Source organism: Gossypium arboreum, chromosome 12 (assembly GCF_025698485.1).
Source record: "Gossypium arboreum isolate Shixiya-1 chromosome 12, ASM2569848v2, whole genome shotgun sequence".
Taxonomy (NCBI): domain Eukaryota; kingdom Viridiplantae; phylum Streptophyta; class Magnoliopsida; order Malvales; family Malvaceae; genus Gossypium; species Gossypium arboreum.
In genome coordinates, this window is record NC_069081.1 from 107,503,392 (window position 1) to 107,523,823 (window position 20,432).

Sequence of the window (20,432 nt, forward strand, 5' to 3'; positions counted from 1 at the left end):
AACTCAGTCAATTAAACTACAATTAGAGTAAAATCCAAAATTCAAGATCAACCTGATGGAATTCAAATAAAAGCTTAAACCTTTGACTTTTGCTTTGCCTTGGCCTTTGTGGTCTTTTTAAGAGGATGTTGACTGTGAATTTAATATGTAATTGTTGCGTTTTCGAATGGGATTGATTTTTAGATTATATTTTAATTGGTTTTCAATTTGATTAAAGTCTGATTTACATAATATTAAAATTTTGAAAATTTTGTTTATATTTTAAAATTAAGCTTATTTTTATTTTTGAATTTTAAATAAATTTTAATATATATATTTTTAAAATTATAATTTTTATTTTTAACAATTATATATATTTTATGTTTTTATTAAATTATGACAAAAATAAATTTTAAAAAATTTATACACTCTTAAAAGGTAATGATCAAATTGATAAAAATTATAATTGCTGAGGGCTGAAAATTATTTTACCTTTAATACCATTAATTTTAACAGCAAAATTAGATGAAGAGATCAAGATTTTCAAATTAAAAATATAATGATTCAATGTCTCAAAATTAAAATACATAAATTAGAATTTAATTTTGAAAAGAGTAAAAAACTCTAACATGTTTTAATCTTTTTATTTGAATGAAATTATAAAAAGATATTTACAAAAAATACTTTAAAATTTTATCGAATAATGTTGAAACTCATAATAGAAAACCGAAAATCAAATCAAATTATTACAAAAAAAAAAAAACACTACTAAATGGAATCAAAGTCAACTACAACATTAAAACATATTTGAGAGGAAATTAAGTATAGTGGAATTGGTTATCCAAAACCTCAGTTTAAGTGTACTGAGATTGAGGAGATGAAACATTTAATAGAATCAGAATCTAAATAATTTAAAAGGAAAAGAAAAAGTGAAGTGAAGTGAAAGGCAGAATCAAGATCAGCTTTTAAAATAATTGTTTATTGGCTTAATGTTAGGATTATATCCCATCCAAATATATTATTAACCAATGCTTACAAAATATTAATTTTCATCTTTTTTCTTTTTAAATTTGTATTTTTTATCAAATCACTCTAAAATGAATAAAATTGTTAATATTTGTTAACTTTACTAACGTAACATATACGTAGATTGCCACATGAATGATATATTAACATTTAATTAATTTTTTAAAATAATAAAAAATATTTTTAATTTTAAAATGATTTTTATATTTTGTAAGTTTTAAAATTTTAAAAATTTATTAAATGCCAACGTGCCTTTCACGACAATTCATATGTATGCCATGTCAGAAAAGTTGAAAAATGTTAATTTGATAAAAAGATATAAATTAAAGACTTAAAAGAGACGAAAAATTAAATAGATGACTAAAATGATTTTAAAAAAATTATTATACTCAAAAAAATGAATAAAATCTTTAAAGAGGTGCGGAAGGGGGGCATGGATCAGTGGGCGGTGGTATGTGACGGAACATCGGCCTACGTCCGGTACGACTCTTCCTTCATCAATAGGCAAAGGAGCTGGGCGTATAGTGACACTGTCCACCCTCTACAGTATGCCCATTCCTGCTCTGGTCAACAAGATATGCTGCTCGATATACTAGTTTAATGCACATGCAATCGCCCTTTAATTTCATTGGCTTTTATTTATTGTTTCCTAAAATGCTCATTCACCTTACATTGTTTCATTATAATGGTTACCATATCAAGGCCAAGGGCAAAAACTTGTGGGAACTCACACCTAACTTCCAAGTTATTTGTTATGGCCGGAAAGCTTCAGCGATGTGTCCCATGAAAAGCATCTATGCATGGGTGGCAATATATGCATGCAAGCAAATGGAAGGAAGTCTGGTCCCAATCCTAAAAGGCTATAAGCCACCCAATTTGGAGATTTGGAAAAGGTACATCGTTATCACGTCCACATAATCGGCTGAGCAAAGGGACTTTCAGGTGGCCTACAAAGGAAACCGGTGATGAAGGTAATGCCATTGGAATCAAATAGTACACCACACTCCTCAGATGGCCTTCTTTGTAGTGACTTGACTTGTGAGAATTGAAGCTGAAAACACTAGTAGCAACATGAAAAACGGACAGTAAATTCACATGTATTAGACGGTGACACGACATGACAAAGAGATTAGCTCTTTTTGTCAGATTAGAAATTCAATCAGCCTAATCCAAGTGATCTGGAACAACTTTTTTATACAAGAAAAAATTTCAACTGTTCATCACTTTATCTGTGTTAGGAAAGTCAAAATATAGGATTTATGAGGATAAAACACAGATAGTGGAAGTAGAAAAGGCACTTATCTCTCTTTTATTAGCTTTAAGTCCCAATGGCATTACCACCAGAAAGAGTGAGTGTGGGTGTGGGGCATGTACAGAAAGCAAGGATCTTAACTTTACCCTCATCAACATCATATCACTATAGCTTCATTTAATCTACTCCACTTGTTTCTTTTATTTTTATATCTCATTCTCAGATACTCATCCTTGTTTGGGCATCTATGTATTGCACAGTCTGGACAGGCAATCATCTGACACCACATTCATTTCCAATTTGCAGCTAATATCAACTAGAAAATAATCTCCTTACACATGTTCGCTATCATAATTTCCTTAGACATGAATAGACAAGTTTAAGTAGAACCTGAGAATTAATCCAGTTGGTTCCATGAAAACGTTGGCCTTAATATTTGCAATTCTTTCCTCTTTATGAGCTCCTTTGCGTAAATAATAAATATGACCATCATCATGAAGTTCAAATAATCTTCTTATTCGTGTTGTTTTGATGATAATGGTTAGGCATATCATCTGGGGTAATCGAAGCCCATCTAAAACAGAAAACATAACAGCATTTTTCAATCATCATAACAAGTGTGCAAACAGGTCTTGATTCCTAACCTAATATGCTTCTCATTTTTATCATCATTTCCTGTATGATTCACTATAACCAAGTGATCTTAGATAAGAATACACCTCCACTAGTATCTCTCTCTCTCTCTCTCCCTCCCCTTCAATCTACAACCTACACTGACAATATAGGAGGAAATGAGTAGTCATTATCATTGGGTCTAGACCTTTCTCTAAGGCTTGGACCACATATTTTCTGTCTATATAAATGACTCAAATCTCTACTACCTTTTATTCAAGAAATTCTGTATCAAATTCTTCTCTACCAGAGATATCCCACTTGAGTTTAAAACACTAAATATAATAATAACAATAAACGTTGCTATGGTGATCTTAACATCTTGTTCCTTTTTCTTATTTTATCTTCACGCTTTGCCACTTGATTCTAATGCAGTTGCTGGTTCATGTTGCAGGAAGAAGGACAAGAGTTAAACAAATGGGAAGGGTATGTAAATTGGAGGAATAAACCTGCTAAGAGAGACCAACACGGTGGCATGCTAGCAGCCTCCTTTGTCCTAGGTCAGTAGCACCATCATCTGTATTGTTTTTATCCGATTCCAAGGTCTTACAAAAGTACGCAACTTGGTTGTTGCAGCAAAGAACAGTTTAGATATAGTAAATTCAACAATATGAAAGAAATTTTTACGATATGTTATATTATCTTATATTGATATTGCAATTAAATTATACCCTAGTGGTGGAGATACTGGAGAATCTAGCTTTCCTGGCTAATGCAAGCAACCTTGTGCTATACCTTTCAAAGTTCATGCACTACTCTCCATCAAGTTCTGCAAACATTGTTACCAATTTCATGGGAACAGCCTTCCTCCTTGCTGTCCTTGGTGGCTTTTTATCGGATGCTTTCTTCACCACCTATCGCCTCTATTTGACAAGTGCTGCAATAGAATTCATGGTAAGAATCTTTAGTAAACTTAAACTCTTCCAACTTTATGTTAATTTTTTCCCCATTTTCTTTGGAAGCTTAGAACAATAAACTAGCCGAATATTGAAATATGAAAATCGACCAGCACAAAAGCTGCCATCAACTGGGGTACAAGTTGGTCAAGAGAGCACTTAATCGGCTTTTTCAAGCTATGTTGCTCCGATTTTTCATTTTTGTTGAGTTACTCAGCATCAAAAGCTTGTGTTTGATATATGGGTATGGAGATATGACTTTCAAAGATCCTCACAATACATGTAAAAACTTAAAAAAACCTGACCATATCTGTTTTGGGCAATTAGCCATATCCAAAACTTACACCCAAATTCGGGTAACATAAATTTCAAGTCTCTTTGGTAGGAAGGGTGTAGAACAGAAATCACCACAAAGTATCTGTTTGTTATTTCAAGCACGACGAAACATTTAATGCTTCATTCATCTAGAAGCATGTGTGAACAATGCTGCATGTCCCAATTAGCATTTCAAAGGGATATGTTACTACCCTAGGCCCACCTGATGATGTCCCTACCTACAATTGACACATTATCAATGGGTTCAGAACAATGACTCCATCGCAAGTAAGACAGGGCAAGCCTAGCCAATAATGATCAATGAAAAGAAGGGGTGGGGCAGGGGGAAATACAAAGATTGAAAGTGTTAATTTGGCCTGTCCTAGCATTGTAAATTTACATTTCATGGCAACTGGGCTTGGTCCCACAAATGAATCTGCTTTTCCTTTAGAGAAATTTTATTGGTGGAAGAAAAAAATTCCACGTCTAATTCCCCATCTGAGTCCACTTCAATTAAATGCAGTCCATGTCCAACCATGTAAAAACTTGATTAAAAGCGGGTGTTATTAATGCAATTAAGGGGGCAAAAGTGTATGTGCCATACAAGCTCCCCCAATCTTCATAAAGTAAATGTAGTGTGACCAAAAGAATATGGTGCCCATTAAAACTCCATTTGCCATTGTTTTTAGATGTGTAATAAGTAATAGGGACTTTTGTTTGTTTGTTTGTTTTCCCGCAGATATTTTTTACTTGGCTTCTACCTGATTTTTTTTAACAAATTCTAATAATCCAACAGGGCTTACTGATACTCACAGTGCAAGCTCACACACCTTCATTGAAACCACCAATTTGTGCTTCAGCAAGCACTGAAATTCAATGCGAGAAAGTCAATCTGCAGAAAGCAGCCATGTTGTTTACTGGACTTTATCTGGTGGCACTAGGTGTTGGTGGAATAAAAGGTTCACTTCCCCCTCATGGAGCTGAGCAATTTGATGATACCACCCCACAAGGGAGGAAGCAGAGATCATCCTTCTTCAATTACTATGTTTTCTCCCTCTCTTGTGGAGCTTTAATTGCAGTAACATTTGTGGTATGGATTGAAGACAACAAAGGGTGGCAATGGGGTTTTGGTGTTGCTACTGCTGCAATACTGGCTTCTATCCCCGTTTTTCTCCTTGGCTCTCCTATTTACAGGACAAAGATTCCAGCAGGAAGTCCCATTACCACAATGTTTAAGGTAGAAACTCAAACGAATATTTAAATTTAAGAGTACAAAAGCACTGCAAGTTGCAAAGCTAGAGCTTGACTAAGTAACCCTTTCTCATTCATGCCCAACAGGTTTTAATTGCAGCAGTTTACAACAATTGCAAGTCTAAGAATCCAAGCAATGCAGTCATGGGCATGGAGACAAGTCCCTCATCCTACACTACTGAAACCGGTGAAGAAGGGAATGCTACCAAGGTGAAGGTCCCAAGTCAGACTCTTACAGAAGACCTGGAGTTCCTAAATAAAGCAGTCACAGAACAAACAGTTAGCCCAATGTTACAGTGTACGGTAAAGCAAGTAGAAGAGGTGAAGGTAGTGCTTAAAATAATCCCAGTTTTTATGTGCACTATAATGCTGAACTGCTGCCTTGCTCAGCTCTCTACCTTTTCTATTCAACAAGCAGCCACCATGAACACCAAGATTGGTTCCTTAAAAGTTCCACCAGCTTCTCTACCTGTCTTCCCTGTCATCTTCATGATGCTCATTGCACCAACCTATAACCATGTCGTGATTCCATTTGCCAGGAAAGTAACCAAGACTGAAATGGGAATCACTCATCTCCAGAGAATAGGAACAGGGCTGATTCTATCCATCATTGCAATGGCAGTGGCAGCTATAGTGGAAATGAAGAGGAAAAAGGTAGCAATCGAGTCGGGGCTACTTAATTCTGCGGAGCCTCTACCGATCACATTCCTATGGATAGCTCTCCAGTACTTGTTTCTGGGATCTGCTGATCTTTTCACCTTAGCCGGCATGATGGACTTCTTCTTCACCGAGGCCCCGAAAAGCATGAGATCTTTGGCCACTTCCCTCTCTTGGGCTTCACTTTCCATGGGATACTATTTCAGTTCAGTGCTTATATCAATGGTCAACAATATTACCAGCATCTTTCGACACACGCCATGGCTTTTTGGTAGCAATTTGAATCACTACCACCTAGAGAGGTTTTATTGGTTAATGTGCATACTTAGCAGTCTAAATTTCTTCCATTATCTCTTCTGGGCAAACCGTTACAAGTACAGAACAGAAAGCACAGCTGATTAAAATATCTAGAGATCGACTAGTTGTGGTCAACCAAATTCATCAGTTGTACACCCCATTTATATGAATGATTAATGTCTAATACCTTTTCACTTACATTTGAATCAGCTAATAAACGAGTCAAGAAATGGCCGCAAAGTTGGCAGAGTGCACAAATCATCACACTTACTTTGCTTACTGAATGTTCAAGAGCAACACCATCCAAGAAAACAGCTTAATCTTGAAATATTTGCCTGCCTCCAAATAAAAAGAAGGATGTCTAAGTGGCACGAAATTAGCAATATTAACAACTAACGAGAGTATGGGTGTTTAAAGTATAGCATGCAACTTTTACTTGTAAACAGATTGAGATCAAAGTAAATGAAAAGTGTAATATGTAATGGAACAGTGACCTCGAATATGCATGTTAGCTGGACTCTTCAAGGGAGGAAAAGGGCAATGTCAGCCCATCCCCACTTTGATTGATCTGACGACAATATGTTGAGTACCTGAAACCGGGAAATGTTGGAACGAAATAAATATTCCATTGAAATAAGAGCAATAAATTTGGTAGTGGTCCTGCATTCTCATGTGCTTAATCACAAGTCATCTTTCCTTGGTTTCTAGGCAACTCAACAGTTCATCATCATTAATTGAAACATTAAGGCTAGCATGTGCCTACCCTTATACGGACACAAAAAAAACAAATAACAAATGAAGAAATACAACAACATACCTGCAAATTGCAAGGTGAATAACTAACATTGATCAAAATAAGTAACATTTTTCACCAAAAAAAAAAAAAAGAGTAACATTCAGAATTCCAATCATCACTCTCTTTTCAAAAGGTTTGCCTTAAATGACTAGATAACAATCAAACAGACTAGACCTCCTGCTTTTGGATGCAAATAATTTTATTCTATTTTAATTTTGATTGAAGCCTTGCAACAAAGGGGATGTAGCTCAGATGGTAGAGCGCTCGCTTAGCATGCGAGAGGTACGGGGATCGATACCCCGCATCTCCAAATCATTTTAATTATTTTTTGGATTTCTTGCTTCCATGTTCCGATTCCCAAACCCTCTTTCCTTGCTCAGAATGGGACTTCATTCCTTAAAATATAACTTTGTTATGGTGCCTTACTAGGAGCCAGCTCCAAGCACATTTTAATTTTATTTTATGATTCTTGTAACAGTTGCCTCAAAATATATAATTTTGTTATTGTGTGTTTACTTGCAGGCAGCTGCAAGGGTAATGAGAAAATTTTGAAAATCAAACCAACTGACATGATGATCACTGAATATGTAAATATATGCGAGAGTGGCTGGTATTGCTGATCAGCAACTGTCTATTGTTCATAGTTTTTGCGAGATAGCTTCTCTGTTAATGTCCCTGGGGAGGGGATTACTGCAAATGAAATGATGTGATTGACATGAAAGGAATTGCAGCTGCTCCCCATGTCACTTCTCAGATTGTAATGGAGATGGACTCCTCCAGGCCACCTTTCTGTAACTATATGACTGGGTTCTGCTTAAGACAGGGAATAATGGGTTTTGATGTGTGCCTGTTTAGTTCTTGCTGCCTTTGCTTTTGTAGTTGTGGTTGTCATCCATGACCAAGAACATGATTTGTAAAAAAATAACAAAAAATATGATACCGCGGAACAAAATGTGATCATATGAAGTTATCAAAATTTATACAATATGATTATGACACAAAAATAATACCAAGAATTGCCTGGTCTAGTTCATGAGTTCCTCTTGCTGCAATCTTGTCTTTTCTCATATGCAAATGCAACACTTGTTTTCACTGCAATTGTTTCCACAACATTAGCAGCTGCTTCATGGCTTAACTTCCGATGAACCCTTCATTAACTTAACTTTTTCTGCATTATTTGATATCTTTCACATCATTATTTATCACTAATACAAGGAACCTGTATACATAACAGTAAATACTACGATTTTGTGGCGACCAAATCAACTGAGTATGATGAATTGGGTATTCTTTCTAGTGCTTGATTGCCATTGAAAGTCCAATTCTAGGAATACTATTGTTGTCCCTTAAATCGAGCTCCCCTGCAATGGAGACATAGAACCTTTGCCAAATTTCCTGCCGAAGAACAGCACTGACTTTGCCATCAGTATTCATACGAGCCTTCACCAATGTATATGGCAACAGTGCATGCTGGGCTCCAAATGTAAGGGTGGTTGCATCCCTGGAAATCCTATGCTTCAACTCAGCTGCAATTGCAGTCATTGTTGGGGGGTTCAGTGGATGATAAACTGATGCTTTTACACTGTCACAACTATCACTCCTGCATTGTCACAGATGCTAGGTTTTTTATTTCTTCTATTCTAACAATAACAGTTCTATTTTCTTCTCTAAATTTATATACTGCATGCTCACAGGGTCATGGAAGCAATAAGGAAGGCACTATTCAAGCTCAAACCGGCACTGAATTTGTTGAGAGTCCTTGTTGTTATGTCGATCCCCAGGTCTGCTCCAAGAGAGACGACAGTGCTTCCTATTACACCCGAGATGTTAGCAATCGGATCAAATCCATGTGCAGAGTTTGCCTTCAGTCCTATTCCAGCACTAAACCCCACATAATCACGCAAGTATTGCAGTTCTGCCTGTTATTGCAATCACCATTGCCGTAAGACTTAGCACTGTGCATACTTACAATAGATTCTTGTCCATATTTATTGTGCATTACATTGTTCAAGTTTCATATGACAAGAAAATTTAAAGCATATTATTAAGTACCTGGCTTGAATCTGGAACAACAACTCTAAAAACTGTGTTCAATCCAGGCAAAACCTCTTCAACTGTAAAACCATAAAAACTTTGTAAGCCAGGAAATGAATCATCAGCTGAATTTCCTACAAACAAGAAATTCTGCTGCATATGATAGACTCAATTCAACTCAATTGTGCAAGAAGCAACTTGATTAATATATATATATATATATATATATATATATATATGGCCAAAAGCAGATTCCTGGAAAACAGACTTAAAACATAAAAGAGAATAAGAGGAGAAAAATTACTTTGGCATGAGAAATCAAAACTCCAATCATAACTTTGGTACCGAATCTGTAGTGGTTGAGGTTGAGCATAATCCTTGTACAGAAGATCTAACAAAACATTCAGATGGTAAGCATGAATGAAGAACAGCAAGTGCTTAAGGAAACAATTCTGAATCTGTATTAAACAATGTTATAAAGTAACCTCTAGCTTTCCTGCCTATAGCAAAGTATAAACCAGGATTCATGATAATTTGTTGTTTAAGCTTTTAAACAGCGGATTTCAGCTTGTTTATTAACCAGTTTTAATTTTAATATATATATATATATATATATATATTGTTTCACGAAAATTTATTGAGAATGAGAAGAATGAGCCAGAAAGGAAGCTTCAAAAGTAGTGACAAACAAAAGATTCCTGTATGAAACGAAATTTCCAGGAACCAATAATACGGTCCATCGAAAATGCCAGCCTAAATCAGATGTCTCTCATCTTGGATTTGCCTATACTTTTGTGAATTAGTGACAACTTAATTTAATATAGTGAGAAGGATACTATTATTTTCAGTCTTTTTTTTTTTTTCAAAGAGACTCTTATAAGAACTGAAAATACCAGCATTAGTGATACTGCCATTTTTTATGTTCATTTGCTTAATTTTTTTTTTCAAATTTTGATTTTGTTTGTGAGTAAATATGCAATTGCAGCAACAATATATGAGGATAGAAGTACTACGAATTGAACCATTTAAAAAGAAACACCAAGAAAATAAAGGCGACAAATACTGATGTAGATTTTAGGGGTAGGGAGATACTCCAATTGCTCAAAAACATAATAGAAATAAAATATGACGCAACAATTAAATTGTTTAGAGAGTTTCTTAATAAAAATTAAGTTATGAGGGCATACTGGAGCATATTAAAAGGCATAGAAGAGATACAACAAAATTTTCCTTCACCTTTAACAATGGTTTGAGATCTATTATCTAAGTTAACTGTAGAGGAGGAAGTAAAATGGGAGGTAACTAAGGATAGAAAAAAAAGATTTTGTTACCAAAACTATGATCAGAAGTACCTTAGTCAAAAGATTTACTTGGTTGATCCAAAGCGTGATACTATAAATATTCATTACAACCTAATCCAAACAATGAAACAGATTTGGTTCCTTGTGCATGGGTGGTTGAAAGCGGAAGAAGTCTATGTCCTTGAACTTGGGCTACATGAGCAGTGGGTCGATTATGGCGAGGAGGCTAAGACCCACTTCAGTTTCCTCTTCGATTATCACCTTGTGGCCAGTTTTTTGTACTGCTAGAATAGAGGCTTCTGCCTCAACTTGGGCTTGGTTTGAGGAGATGTGAAATAATCAGTCAGTCACCTCATCAGGAGTTGGAATGGTTGGGCTAGTAAGAATCTGATCTTGGGTCGAGGCTAAATCTGCTCACAATCTAATCGAAGGAAGTACCATGAAAAATTTATCCCATTGCTGCTCCTGATAAGCAACATTTTTAGTAAGAGACAGAACAACATTGAACTCATCCTTCAAAGTTTCAACCTGACCCAAGTAATTGGCCATATCCTGTTGGTTTTGCTACAGATGAATAAGATTTGAGACAACTTTGTAAATCTACCTAATATTATTGAAGTATAAAGTTTTGGCCTTAGTCCAAACTTTGTAAGAAGTTTTGTAGGACTGCAACAAAGAAAGTTGCTTTGGGTTAAATAAATGCCACGATAAACTACATAGTTCAACAGAAGCGACCCAATTTCATCAACTTCATTAACATCAATTTCTAGATGATCCTTGCATCATTGCCCTCTAAACCACAATTCAACATAAGCGACCCAAGATACGTAATTATTATTGCCTTGAAATTTGATAGTAATAATAGTTTGAGAACTTGAGGGATCCATACTGAAAAGAGAAGTTCAATGAAAACAGCAGCCGGGGTCGGAATAGCAAGTGCACAGCACCTCCGGAGTTGGATGAACAATATCAACCTTCGAGAAGACTTTGTTGGAAAAAAATCAGTTTAGAAATCGATTTTGTTGTACAATATTTTTTTTCTAAAATCGAGTCGTGTTATTTATAGCAATAAATAATTTACCAAATTAGTATCTATGATTTGGGCTAGGCACTTTAGGTTGTGTTCCGGCTATCTGCTAACACAATCTCCTTCATTATTCTTAAACTCTCAGCTTGCTTAGATTTTATGTTTTAAATTCACAAATCGATTAACACAATGAATAAATCTCTCTATAAAACAATGGGTATATATTGGCCTAGCCCATAGCCAATAGTCTTAGTTGAACGAGAAATAATTAAATATTAATATTTTAATAAAAAAATATAAAATCCCTATGAGATCGATTAAAGTGGGCAACGAATACCCTTGGTTTGAAGCTCATCACTCATCAAGTGGGCTTATTGGGTTCATTTGTATATTAAGTACAATTATATGTTTCTTTTCGGTCTTTAAACCAACTCAATAACTAATTTTATTTACAAAATATTATTTATTTAATTAATTAAAATAAGCTTAATTAATTTATTCAATTAAATTATTTTCTCAACTTAATTTTAATTCCATCAAATTCATGACGATTTTACTATCTAAAATCTACAAGTAAATAAATTTAATTGTCTTATTCAATAATCTGCAGTGACTAATTAATATAATTACTACTTCAAACTTCAATTATTTAATTATAATTAATTAAATAAAATAATTCAAAAAGTAATTTACTCTCTAAGTCATCTCTTACTCATAGCAAGAAAACGCATTTTGTAGATAGTAATACATGTGATCTATTTCTCTAATTCATCATTTTCATTTATTCATTGTATTGGTTCAAATAAAACCTTCAAGGGTTGCATCGAGATAGCGAAAGAACAAATTAAACAAATATAATTAGGACTCAAATAATTTGTGTAAAAATAGAACGTTGGTAATGACAATATATTGCAAAGAAAAGAGAAATAAAAATAAAGAACACACAGATTTTTACGTGAAAACCCTTTCGGGAAAAAATCACGGGCAGAGGAGAAGAAAATTCACTATGTTGAATTTGAATAATTACAAGAGGAGTAGACTATGTATATTTATAGGCTTGTAAAACCATATTCTAATAGGAGTGTAGTAAGATTGAAACACATTATTCTAATCAATATCAAATAGACAGAGTTTAATAAAGTTTAAAAAACTTTATTCTAGAATAAAATAAAAGAAGTGTAGTTCAATATGGATTTTACTTTTATTTTATTTTACCATTGTATTTTATTTAAATAAGGATTTGAGTCACTCAATTCTAACAATTTGTAATTAAGTTTCGACTCTTCGTCTATTAATTACAATATTAATCATGGAGTCAATTCACTAAAAGTACCATTACTGAACTCTCCCCATCATATACCATTACGAAAGCAATTTATCAAGTGCTTGATCAATGACCTGATCATATGTGTGTTACCCTCATAAGATATCTTTAATATATTTAGGTTAAATTTGTTCACCCAATATAATCATATTTTACATCATGGTAATAATTACATCTTCCTTCATGAAAATGTCAATCACTAACACATAGTAATTAAATTATTCGTCTTAGACAAATTGACCTGTGGCCATGTTATTTTTCCATCAATTATGTAATGTCAATGAAATGATATCATCTACCATTTATTAGGATATGAATTCTAGTATTGTAAATAAGTTATGCTGCAAAAGTCATATACCCAACATGCTAACTTTCGATTCTATACTAATTGAACTCAAGCTTTCAAAACATCAAATGTATATGTCTCAATCTTCTAAGAGTCACCCGCTCTGATACCAAAAACAAAGTATCTTCTTAATTGAACTTGATAAATGACATAATAGTCCTTGAATTGATTTACTTAGTTCCAATTCATCAGACTATGGACATTTAGTTTACCTACTAATATAAGTTGCCTTTGTATTATGATCTAGTCGCAAAATATAACTTAATATTAGTTAAACGTAAAGTAATCAGTGAGTCAATATTTGCTTAAATATTTTACTTTACGTGCAAAAACTATCAAGGATAAATACAAACAATATTAATGTAAATAATAAAATTTTATTAAACCAATCTTTAAAAAATTAAAAGTGTATATGATGAAAAACTATACTAAACGTACTGGATCTCAACAAACTCACTATGATGAATGGTGGTCGGAGGGTGGCTCACACGTTAGTGTGTGGGAGAAGAATAGAAATTATACAGTGATACGTGTAGGCTACACGTGTGTATTCCAATGGTCGGACCTAGTTAGAAAAGATGATTGGAAGTGGATTTTTTAGTGAGATAGGTGGTGAAAATGATGTAGCTCTAATACCATAGTAATTGAAAAGAGATTCAAGAAAAGAAGAAAAAACATTGTTAAATAACATAAACAACAATCATATAATATTCGAAGTTATTGCAAGTTGTTTTTAATATTTACATGAGTTGAGGGGTTAAAAAGCTAGTGTGTATCTCATTGATAACAATAAGACAGATATGCAAATCAAATTGTTTGTTTACTCTCCAATTGATTCAAACCTTTTAGACGCAAAAACTCCTAAAGCAAATGCCAAAGCAAGTGATAGAAGAATGTTGTTCCTAAGCAAATTGATAACCCTCTACAATATTTCTCCATTCTTTCTCATCTCTTTGTCAGTAGCATTAATAATATTATAATCATCAGTCTGCTTGCTTTGTTCCTCACTCTTAGCATGACAATGTTGTTCATGTGTTGTACTTGTTTAATTTTGTTCATTGCTTACTTCTTTTTGTTTTTCTTTTTCTTCTTGTAAACTCTTTTTCGTAGTGCTAGGGTTGCCATTTTTGTTTTCTTCTTCTTCTTCTTCTGTTCTCTTGGGAAAAGTTAGAGTGAGTATTTCATCCTCAAAAGATTGACCTACCTTTTTCATATCTAAATTCTCTGGCAATTTTAAAGCTTGCCCAAAATATGTGCATTTCTTATCATTCACTATTCTTTCTCCACTGATTGTTACATAGCCAGGGTATGCAAGTCCAACCTCCATCTCTTCCTTTCTGCAACCTATATGAATTGGGTTTTTCAATTTCAATACATAAATATTTTTTGTGACGCAAAAACTTAAACAAACAAGTGGTGCTATTCTCTATTGATGCTAAATGTTTTTTGGGATTTGTATAATTAATTCATCCTATTCCTAATTTTATTTGGCATGAAAGAATGGAGTTTTGATTTATTTATTTAGTTTTCATGTCATATTGAAAATAATTCATTAAGGATTTTCAAATATGATGCTTTTATCAACAGAATTTTTCTCTGAAATCTAGATAAACTCAAACTCTAGATAAACTCAAACTTAGGTAGGAGTTACAAATATGCTTGATATGTATAAAAACATGTCCATGGCAAATGAGTATTTCAAGAACAATGTTGGGTTGAACCCATATAGAATTTCTCTTAATTACTACTCTCACCATTTTGCATCACTACTTGAACAAAAAAGCAATTTTTATGCTTATAAGAGGCTTAAAAGCAACAAGGAAAAGAAAAGCTTCTGAACACAAACACATTCATGTTCCACGAATATCACCCATGTTGAACCAAATGATTGCAGAAAAAGAAACATAGAGATGAATGTGTTGATTTGTACCAGGAAGATGAACTAATAAGTAATGTTTCATTAAGTCTTCAATCCAATTCAAATGGGGTACCAACTCTTCAACTGTTCTTGCCCGACGAATATCACCCATAATGAACCAAAATTCCAAATGAAGTATTAATACTGAAACCAAACATTACCAGGGACTAAAACTATAGTTTCTTCTTTTATGTGTATGCTTTTCATTCAAGTTTTCTTGTCATTGTACTGCACCTTTATTCCTAACTTAGGACATTGTTTTCTTAGGTTGTATTTCAAGATAAGAAAGATTTTATACTTTTACTGTGCTTCAAGATTTTGCCAAGGGATACCAAGGGGATAAGTAATTTTTGGGTATTTTATTCCAATAATATAATTTTTTTTTAAAAATTACCAAATTAATACACATTTTATATTATTTGCTAAACTAGTACAAATTTTGTAAAAAACCGACTTTTTTAATATATTTTTAAATCCAGTCAAACATCAACTGGTAAAATCAATTTTTAAAATCTCATTAATATTTTAAAATATATAATAAAAAGGTGATTTTTTATTTTTGTATTATTAGAATAAAAATAAGAAGTTTAATTTTGTTAGCTAAATTACATATAAGATTTTTGGATATGAATAGGAATATATTTGCATACTTATATTTAAATAAGTAAACCAAATATAAGACACAAAGGAAAGCTTGAGCAAGCTTTCTAACATGCGGTGGTTAGTAGGGGTGAGCAAAATTCAATTCAACTCGAAAAAATCGAAAAAAATTTAAATTTCGAGTTAAACGAATCAAGTTATTCGAGTCAACTCGAAATTTTTTTCGAATTTTGAGTTCGAAGCAAGTTGAGTTTTCGAATTCGAATAACTCGAATAATTCGAATATCAAACTATAATATTTTATATTTTTACCTCAAACTCCCAAACCTTTTTATTTTTTCCTCAAAACTTTTACTCCTTCTCACTTTTGCCCCAAAACTTTTACTCCCCTCCTATCCCAACTCCCCCATCTACCCAAAATCCATTTCCCACCATCATTTTACTCTCCCATTTACTTTTCCTCAAAATTTTACTCCCAAAAAACCTTAAAACTTTTTATTTTTCCCCTAAATTTTTACTCCCTCCCACTTTCCCCCCAAAACTTTTACTTCCTTCCCATCCTAACCCCTATCTACCCCAAACCCGTCCCCCCTATTTTTTTTTAATATTTTCCCTCCAAAATTTTACTCCCCCTATTTACTTTCCTCAAACTTTTACTCACCAAAACTTTTACTTCTCACCCTTGACTCCCAAATAAAAATCCAAATTATCCAAAAAATCCCTAAACATAAATAGTAATAATTTTATTTATATCTACTATTTATATTATTAAATTAAATTTCACATTTTATATTATTTATATTATTGAATTGTTTAGTCATATTGAATATTTATATTAAAATTAAATTATTAATGATGCAATAAAATATTTGTGTTAAAATTTTATATTGGTATCAATTTCACATTTTATCTTTAAAATAAATTTTATTAAAAAAATCACATTTTACATTTAATATATTTTTAATTCCAAAATACATAGTGACAAGAATATGAAGATAATTGAAACAACTAAGCAAGTAAAGAAGCTAACCTGTATATAAAAGATTAATAAATAAATTATGATGTGATGAAAGGTAATAAAAAATTTGATTACGGTGGACAAATTTTATTACGATTGGTGACAGAGGTTACAAGGACCCAAAATTATTTTTTAAGATTTAACTCGAAAAATATATTTGAATTTATTCGATTTGAATTTCATCTCACTCGGCTCGATTCGAGAAAAATTCAAATCAAATTAGGATGATAAAATATGATTCGTCAACTCAATTGACTCGAAATATTCGATTCGATTGAACGCTTACCCCCAGTAGTCGGTAAGGTGAAGAATTAGTGAAATAGCCTTTAAACTTATGTGAAAAAAAAATTAAGCAAATGAATATTTTAGAGAGAATTTTGTGAATCAAAATATAAAAAAGTCTAAAAAAGTCATTTTACAATTTGTGGTAGACTCCTATTTATAAATTTTACAGATAGTAGTTATAAAACCAAACATTCAATGCGCGTAAAACTTTATGGATATGCTTATTACCGTCCGCTATATCTTAATTCTAAATGGTTTAATTATTATTTTGGGTCTTTAATTAATTACAATTTAAGTCCTCAATTTATTTTTAACTAAAATTTATAGCGATTGAATTTTACAATTTAGTTACTAGGCCCAACTTAATCACAATTTTGGTCAAATTAATCATTCAAAATTTAATTCACCTACATAATAACTCTGTAAATATCTTTATTTAATATTTATGAACTTGATTTACAAAAACAAGATCCTGTAACTGTATTTTTTAATACCACCGAAAATCAGATCATTACAAATATTAAGAGGAAACCTTTTAACTTCCCCCATATTTGATCTACCGGGTCAAACTTTTTATAAGATCCCAAAACTAAAGATACATTATAAATAATGACTTTTTGAAAAATAATTTATCTAAATAAAAATATTCTGAATGATGATTATTCCTAATATAGCTATTACTAAAGCATAGTTATTCTAAACAAAAATATTCCATCTCAACAAGAGTAGTTCTCTAATCATAGTTAATATGGATAACAATCATTTTAAACAGAAGATATTGTCAAATAACAATTGCTCTTAATAAAATAATTATTCTAAACAAGAGTTGTTATTCTAGAAAATATATTAAAGGTGTGTTTGTTTCACGAAAAATTACTTACGAAAAATGTGTGTGTGTGTTTTTTGCATTTTCTTGTATTCGTTTCATGGAAAACAGTTTGGTCAACAAAAAATGATTTATAATTCAAAAAAAAAAGAAAAGCCTTTTTTATTTTCTTGGAAGAAAACTCCTTTATAAATATTTTTTATATAAAAATTAACTTAAATCAAGCATAATATTATTATACTAATAATTAAATTTTAATTTTAATTTAAAAATATTAAAATAAAATATTATTAAACATATATATTTAATTATTTATATTTAATAATATGATAAATTATTAATATAATTATTATCTTAATAAATTATTTAATATTACATTTTATTTTAATAATAATTTTAAAATTTAAATATATTACAATTATAACTGTTTTATAATATAAAATTTAAAATATGTTATAAGTCCATGTACTCTTCAAATTTTGGAATTTAGTCCCGTACTTTTATTTTCAAGAATTTAGTCCATCTACTTCTTAAATTTGAAAATCAAGTTCTATTGTTAACATTATTAATTTTTTTTGTCAAGTTTGTTGATGTAACATTTTTAAATAAAATTTCTCACATAGTAGTCATGTAATTAAAGAATGATGTTGTAATAAATCTGAATTTAACAAAATATTTTTAACAGTGTTAATAGTTAGATCTAAATTTTGTAATCTAAAATGAAGTATTAAAATCTCAAAATAGAAGAACAAGGACTAAATCATTATTAGAAAATATTATCTTATCATAAAATAAATTTTGATTGTCAAAATGAAATTGTGTACTACAATATTTTGTAACAAATATATTATGTCGCGTTCGTTTCAAAAAATAATTTTAGAAAATAATTTCAGGAAAATTTGTCAAACATAAAAAATCTCAGCTTCCCAGAAATTATTTTTAAAATTTATTTTAGTGAAATAAATCCGGTCAAAAGTAACAACATCAATACTTATTTAAATTAACTTTTACGTAATTTCTTGAAATATAATATTAGAAGAGATAAAATATTAAAATTGTTTATCATGATTTGTTGGGTGCATTTGGAATGGAAAAATGTGAAGATAAAAGGGTTTGAAATCTTTTTCAATAGAAATTCATCTTTTGTTTTATTCTTCATAAATGTGGGATGCAAGTGTGCATACATACACATTCAATTCAATCAAATGTTCGACAAATGAAAACCCCAACCGAAAAAGCAATAATGACTGAAACAACGGCCCCTTTATTTTTCTTAAGAAAGTTCATTGCCATTTCTAATGGACTCTCATCTTCTTCCCATTTCTTTAACGTCTCTTTGGGAAAGCTCGCAACTTGGCAAGCTTCCTTACCGATCGCCTCTCCTTTGGGTTGTCGCTCCTCCTGATCATCTTCACGTTTACTTTGATTTTCAGGATGGTCAATGTTGGTTTGTTTTTGAACAGTAGTTTCTCCTAAGCCATTTGCAGCATAATTTCCATGGCTGAGCTCCTGCTGTTTGTCTTGTTCAGCAACCGATAGCTTGGGGAGAGTTACATGAAGAAAATCACCATCGAATTTTGCATTGATGTTATCCGTGTCTGAATTTTCAGGCACTTCAAAGGATTCCTCGAAGTATACGGATTTGTTCTCATCAACTCTTCTTTCTCCACTGATGATTATATGGCCAGTTGAAGCAAGCTCAAGCCTCAACTCCTCCTTTTTAAAACCTTATTCAACATACCACAACGCATGAACATCAATAATATATATTGTAAAATGCTATATATACATACAGAGAGGGTATTGCATTTGTACCAGGAAGATCAACCAAGAGAAAACTGGCCTTGTCGTCATGAGTCCAATCAGAGGAAGGCACAATCTTTTGACGGAAAAGATTAGCCATTGATCACCACTGGTTCCCAAATAGGCAAATTTGCTGCTTGCTTTACAATGAGGATCTACAATTCTATATATGTCTTTGTTTTGTATAGGTAGGAATGGAGAGATTTGGGTCATAAATGATTATATATAGGTACGTATTTAACCCATGTTGGTAACGTTGGTCTAATTTCTTGTGAATCCATGCGCATCAATTATTCCAAACTTCACTCAGACTTTGCTCTTCTTCATTGTATTACATGTCTTAGCTTCCTGCGCATGATATTCTTGCACTATCCAACAAGGAAAAACATGTTTTTTAGAATTTGTTGCAAAACCATATAATTTTAGACCTTCTTATTCATTTTAGTCGAATAAGTAAGCATAAAGCAAAGCAACTAATTCAATTTTATAATAATGTTTATATATATATATATATATATGATTCTTTTTCCTTTTAATGTTTATTTGTCAAGTTGAGTAATTGGTGTTAATTAAATATGATATATTTTGTCTAAATTATCATTAACATAATAATAAATTGTAATAATATTATGATTTGCATAAATTTTAACATCTAAAATAAACTTTAGATAATAATATAGACCCTCAGTGATAGACTAACCTTTTAAAATTGCAAGTTTGAGTTGAGTGAATTTTTTTCTCAAATTTATTTTAATTAACTTGTCATTCTTAACTTTTAAAAGATCATGTTGAGGTGAAGGTAATTGAGT

At 32.0% G+C, this 20,432-nt stretch overlaps 4 protein-coding genes and 1 non-coding gene across 5 annotated transcripts; 2 read left to right on the top strand and 3 right to left on the bottom strand.

Annotated features, from left to right (window-relative positions):
• Positions 1-3,144: 3,144 nt before the first annotated feature.
• Positions 3,145-6,603, top strand: LOC108478513 (protein NRT1/ PTR FAMILY 4.6-like). Its single transcript, XM_017780970.2, has 5 exons — positions 3,145-3,237; positions 3,324-3,429; positions 3,606-3,823; positions 4,937-5,377; positions 5,479-6,603. Exons 1-5 carry the CDS (start codon positions 3,235-3,237, stop codon positions 6,448-6,450), a joined length of 1,740 nt encoding a protein of 579 aa, XP_017636459.1. The 5' UTR covers positions 3,145-3,234; the 3' UTR covers positions 6,451-6,603.
• Positions 6,604-7,378: 775 nt separating this feature from the next.
• TRNAA-AGC (transfer RNA alanine (anticodon AGC)) lies at positions 7,379-7,451 on the top strand. Its single transcript has one exon. It is a non-coding gene; the product is annotated as a tRNA-Ala (tRNA).
• Positions 7,452-8,051: 600 nt separating this feature from the next.
• Positions 8,052-9,762, bottom strand: LOC108478708 (mitochondrial outer membrane protein porin of 36 kDa-like). Its single transcript, XM_017781183.2, has 5 exons — positions 9,661-9,762; positions 9,480-9,566; positions 9,194-9,255; positions 8,834-9,060; positions 8,052-8,741 (listed from the first exon to the last, which is right to left on the bottom strand). The coding sequence occupies exons 1-5, from the start codon at positions 9,701-9,703 to the stop codon at positions 8,435-8,437; spliced, it is 726 nt and encodes a 241-aa protein (XP_017636672.1). The 5' UTR covers positions 9,704-9,762; the 3' UTR covers positions 8,052-8,434.
• A 4,094-nt stretch (positions 9,763-13,856) lies between these two features.
• Positions 13,857-15,248, bottom strand: LOC108478029 (15.4 kDa class V heat shock protein-like). The gene is made up of 2 exons (XM_053022514.1): positions 15,104-15,248; positions 13,857-14,517 (listed from the first exon to the last, which is right to left on the bottom strand). The coding sequence occupies exons 1-2, from the start codon at positions 15,201-15,203 to the stop codon at positions 14,219-14,221; spliced, it is 399 nt and encodes a 132-aa protein (XP_052878474.1). The 5' UTR covers positions 15,204-15,248; the 3' UTR covers positions 13,857-14,218.
• A 3,693-nt stretch (positions 15,249-18,941) lies between these two features.
• Positions 18,942-19,840, bottom strand: LOC108478782 (inactive protein RESTRICTED TEV MOVEMENT 2-like). Its single transcript, XM_017781241.2, has 2 exons — positions 19,636-19,840; positions 18,942-19,547 (listed from the first exon to the last, which is right to left on the bottom strand). The coding sequence occupies exons 1-2, from the start codon at positions 19,721-19,723 to the stop codon at positions 19,018-19,020; spliced, it is 618 nt and encodes a 205-aa protein (XP_017636730.1). The 5' UTR covers positions 19,724-19,840; the 3' UTR covers positions 18,942-19,017.
• Between the last annotated feature and the right edge of the window lie 592 nt (positions 19,841-20,432).

Coding starts and splice junctions, on each gene's coding strand:
- LOC108478513 (XM_017780970.2), top strand. Junction 3,430..3,605: donor AGCAGCCTCCTTTGTCCTAG/GTCAGTAGCACC, acceptor ATTATACCCTAG/TGGTGGAGATACTGGAGAAT. Junction 5,378..5,478: donor CCATTACCACAATGTTTAAG/GTAGAAACTCAA, acceptor CATGCCCAACAG/GTTTTAATTGCAGCAGTTTA.
- LOC108478029 (XM_053022514.1), bottom strand. CDS start 15,203: ATGGGTGATATTCGTCGGGCAAGAACAGTTGAAGAGTTGGTACCCCAT. Junction 14,518..15,103: donor CTTATTAGTTCATCTTCCTG/GTACAAATCAAC, acceptor CAATTCATATAG/GTTGCAGAAAGGAAGAGATG.
- LOC108478782 (XM_017781241.2), bottom strand. CDS start 19,723: ATGGCTAATCTTTTCCGTCAAAAGATTGTGCCTTCCTCTGATTGGACT. Junction 19,548..19,635: donor TCTCTTGGTTGATCTTCCTG/GTACAAATGCAA, acceptor ATGTTGAATAAG/GTTTTAAAAAGGAGGAGTTG.
- LOC108478708 (XM_017781183.2), bottom strand. CDS start 9,703: ATGAATCCTGGTTTATACTTTGCTATAGGCAGGAAAGCTAGAG. Junction 9,567..9,660: donor TATAGGCAGGAAAGCTAGAG/GTTACTTTATAA, acceptor ATGTTTTGTTAG/ATCTTCTGTACAAGGATTAT. Junction 9,256..9,479: donor TTTTGATTTCTCATGCCAAA/GTAATTTTTCTC, acceptor ATGGTTTTACAG/TTGAAGAGGTTTTGCCTGGA.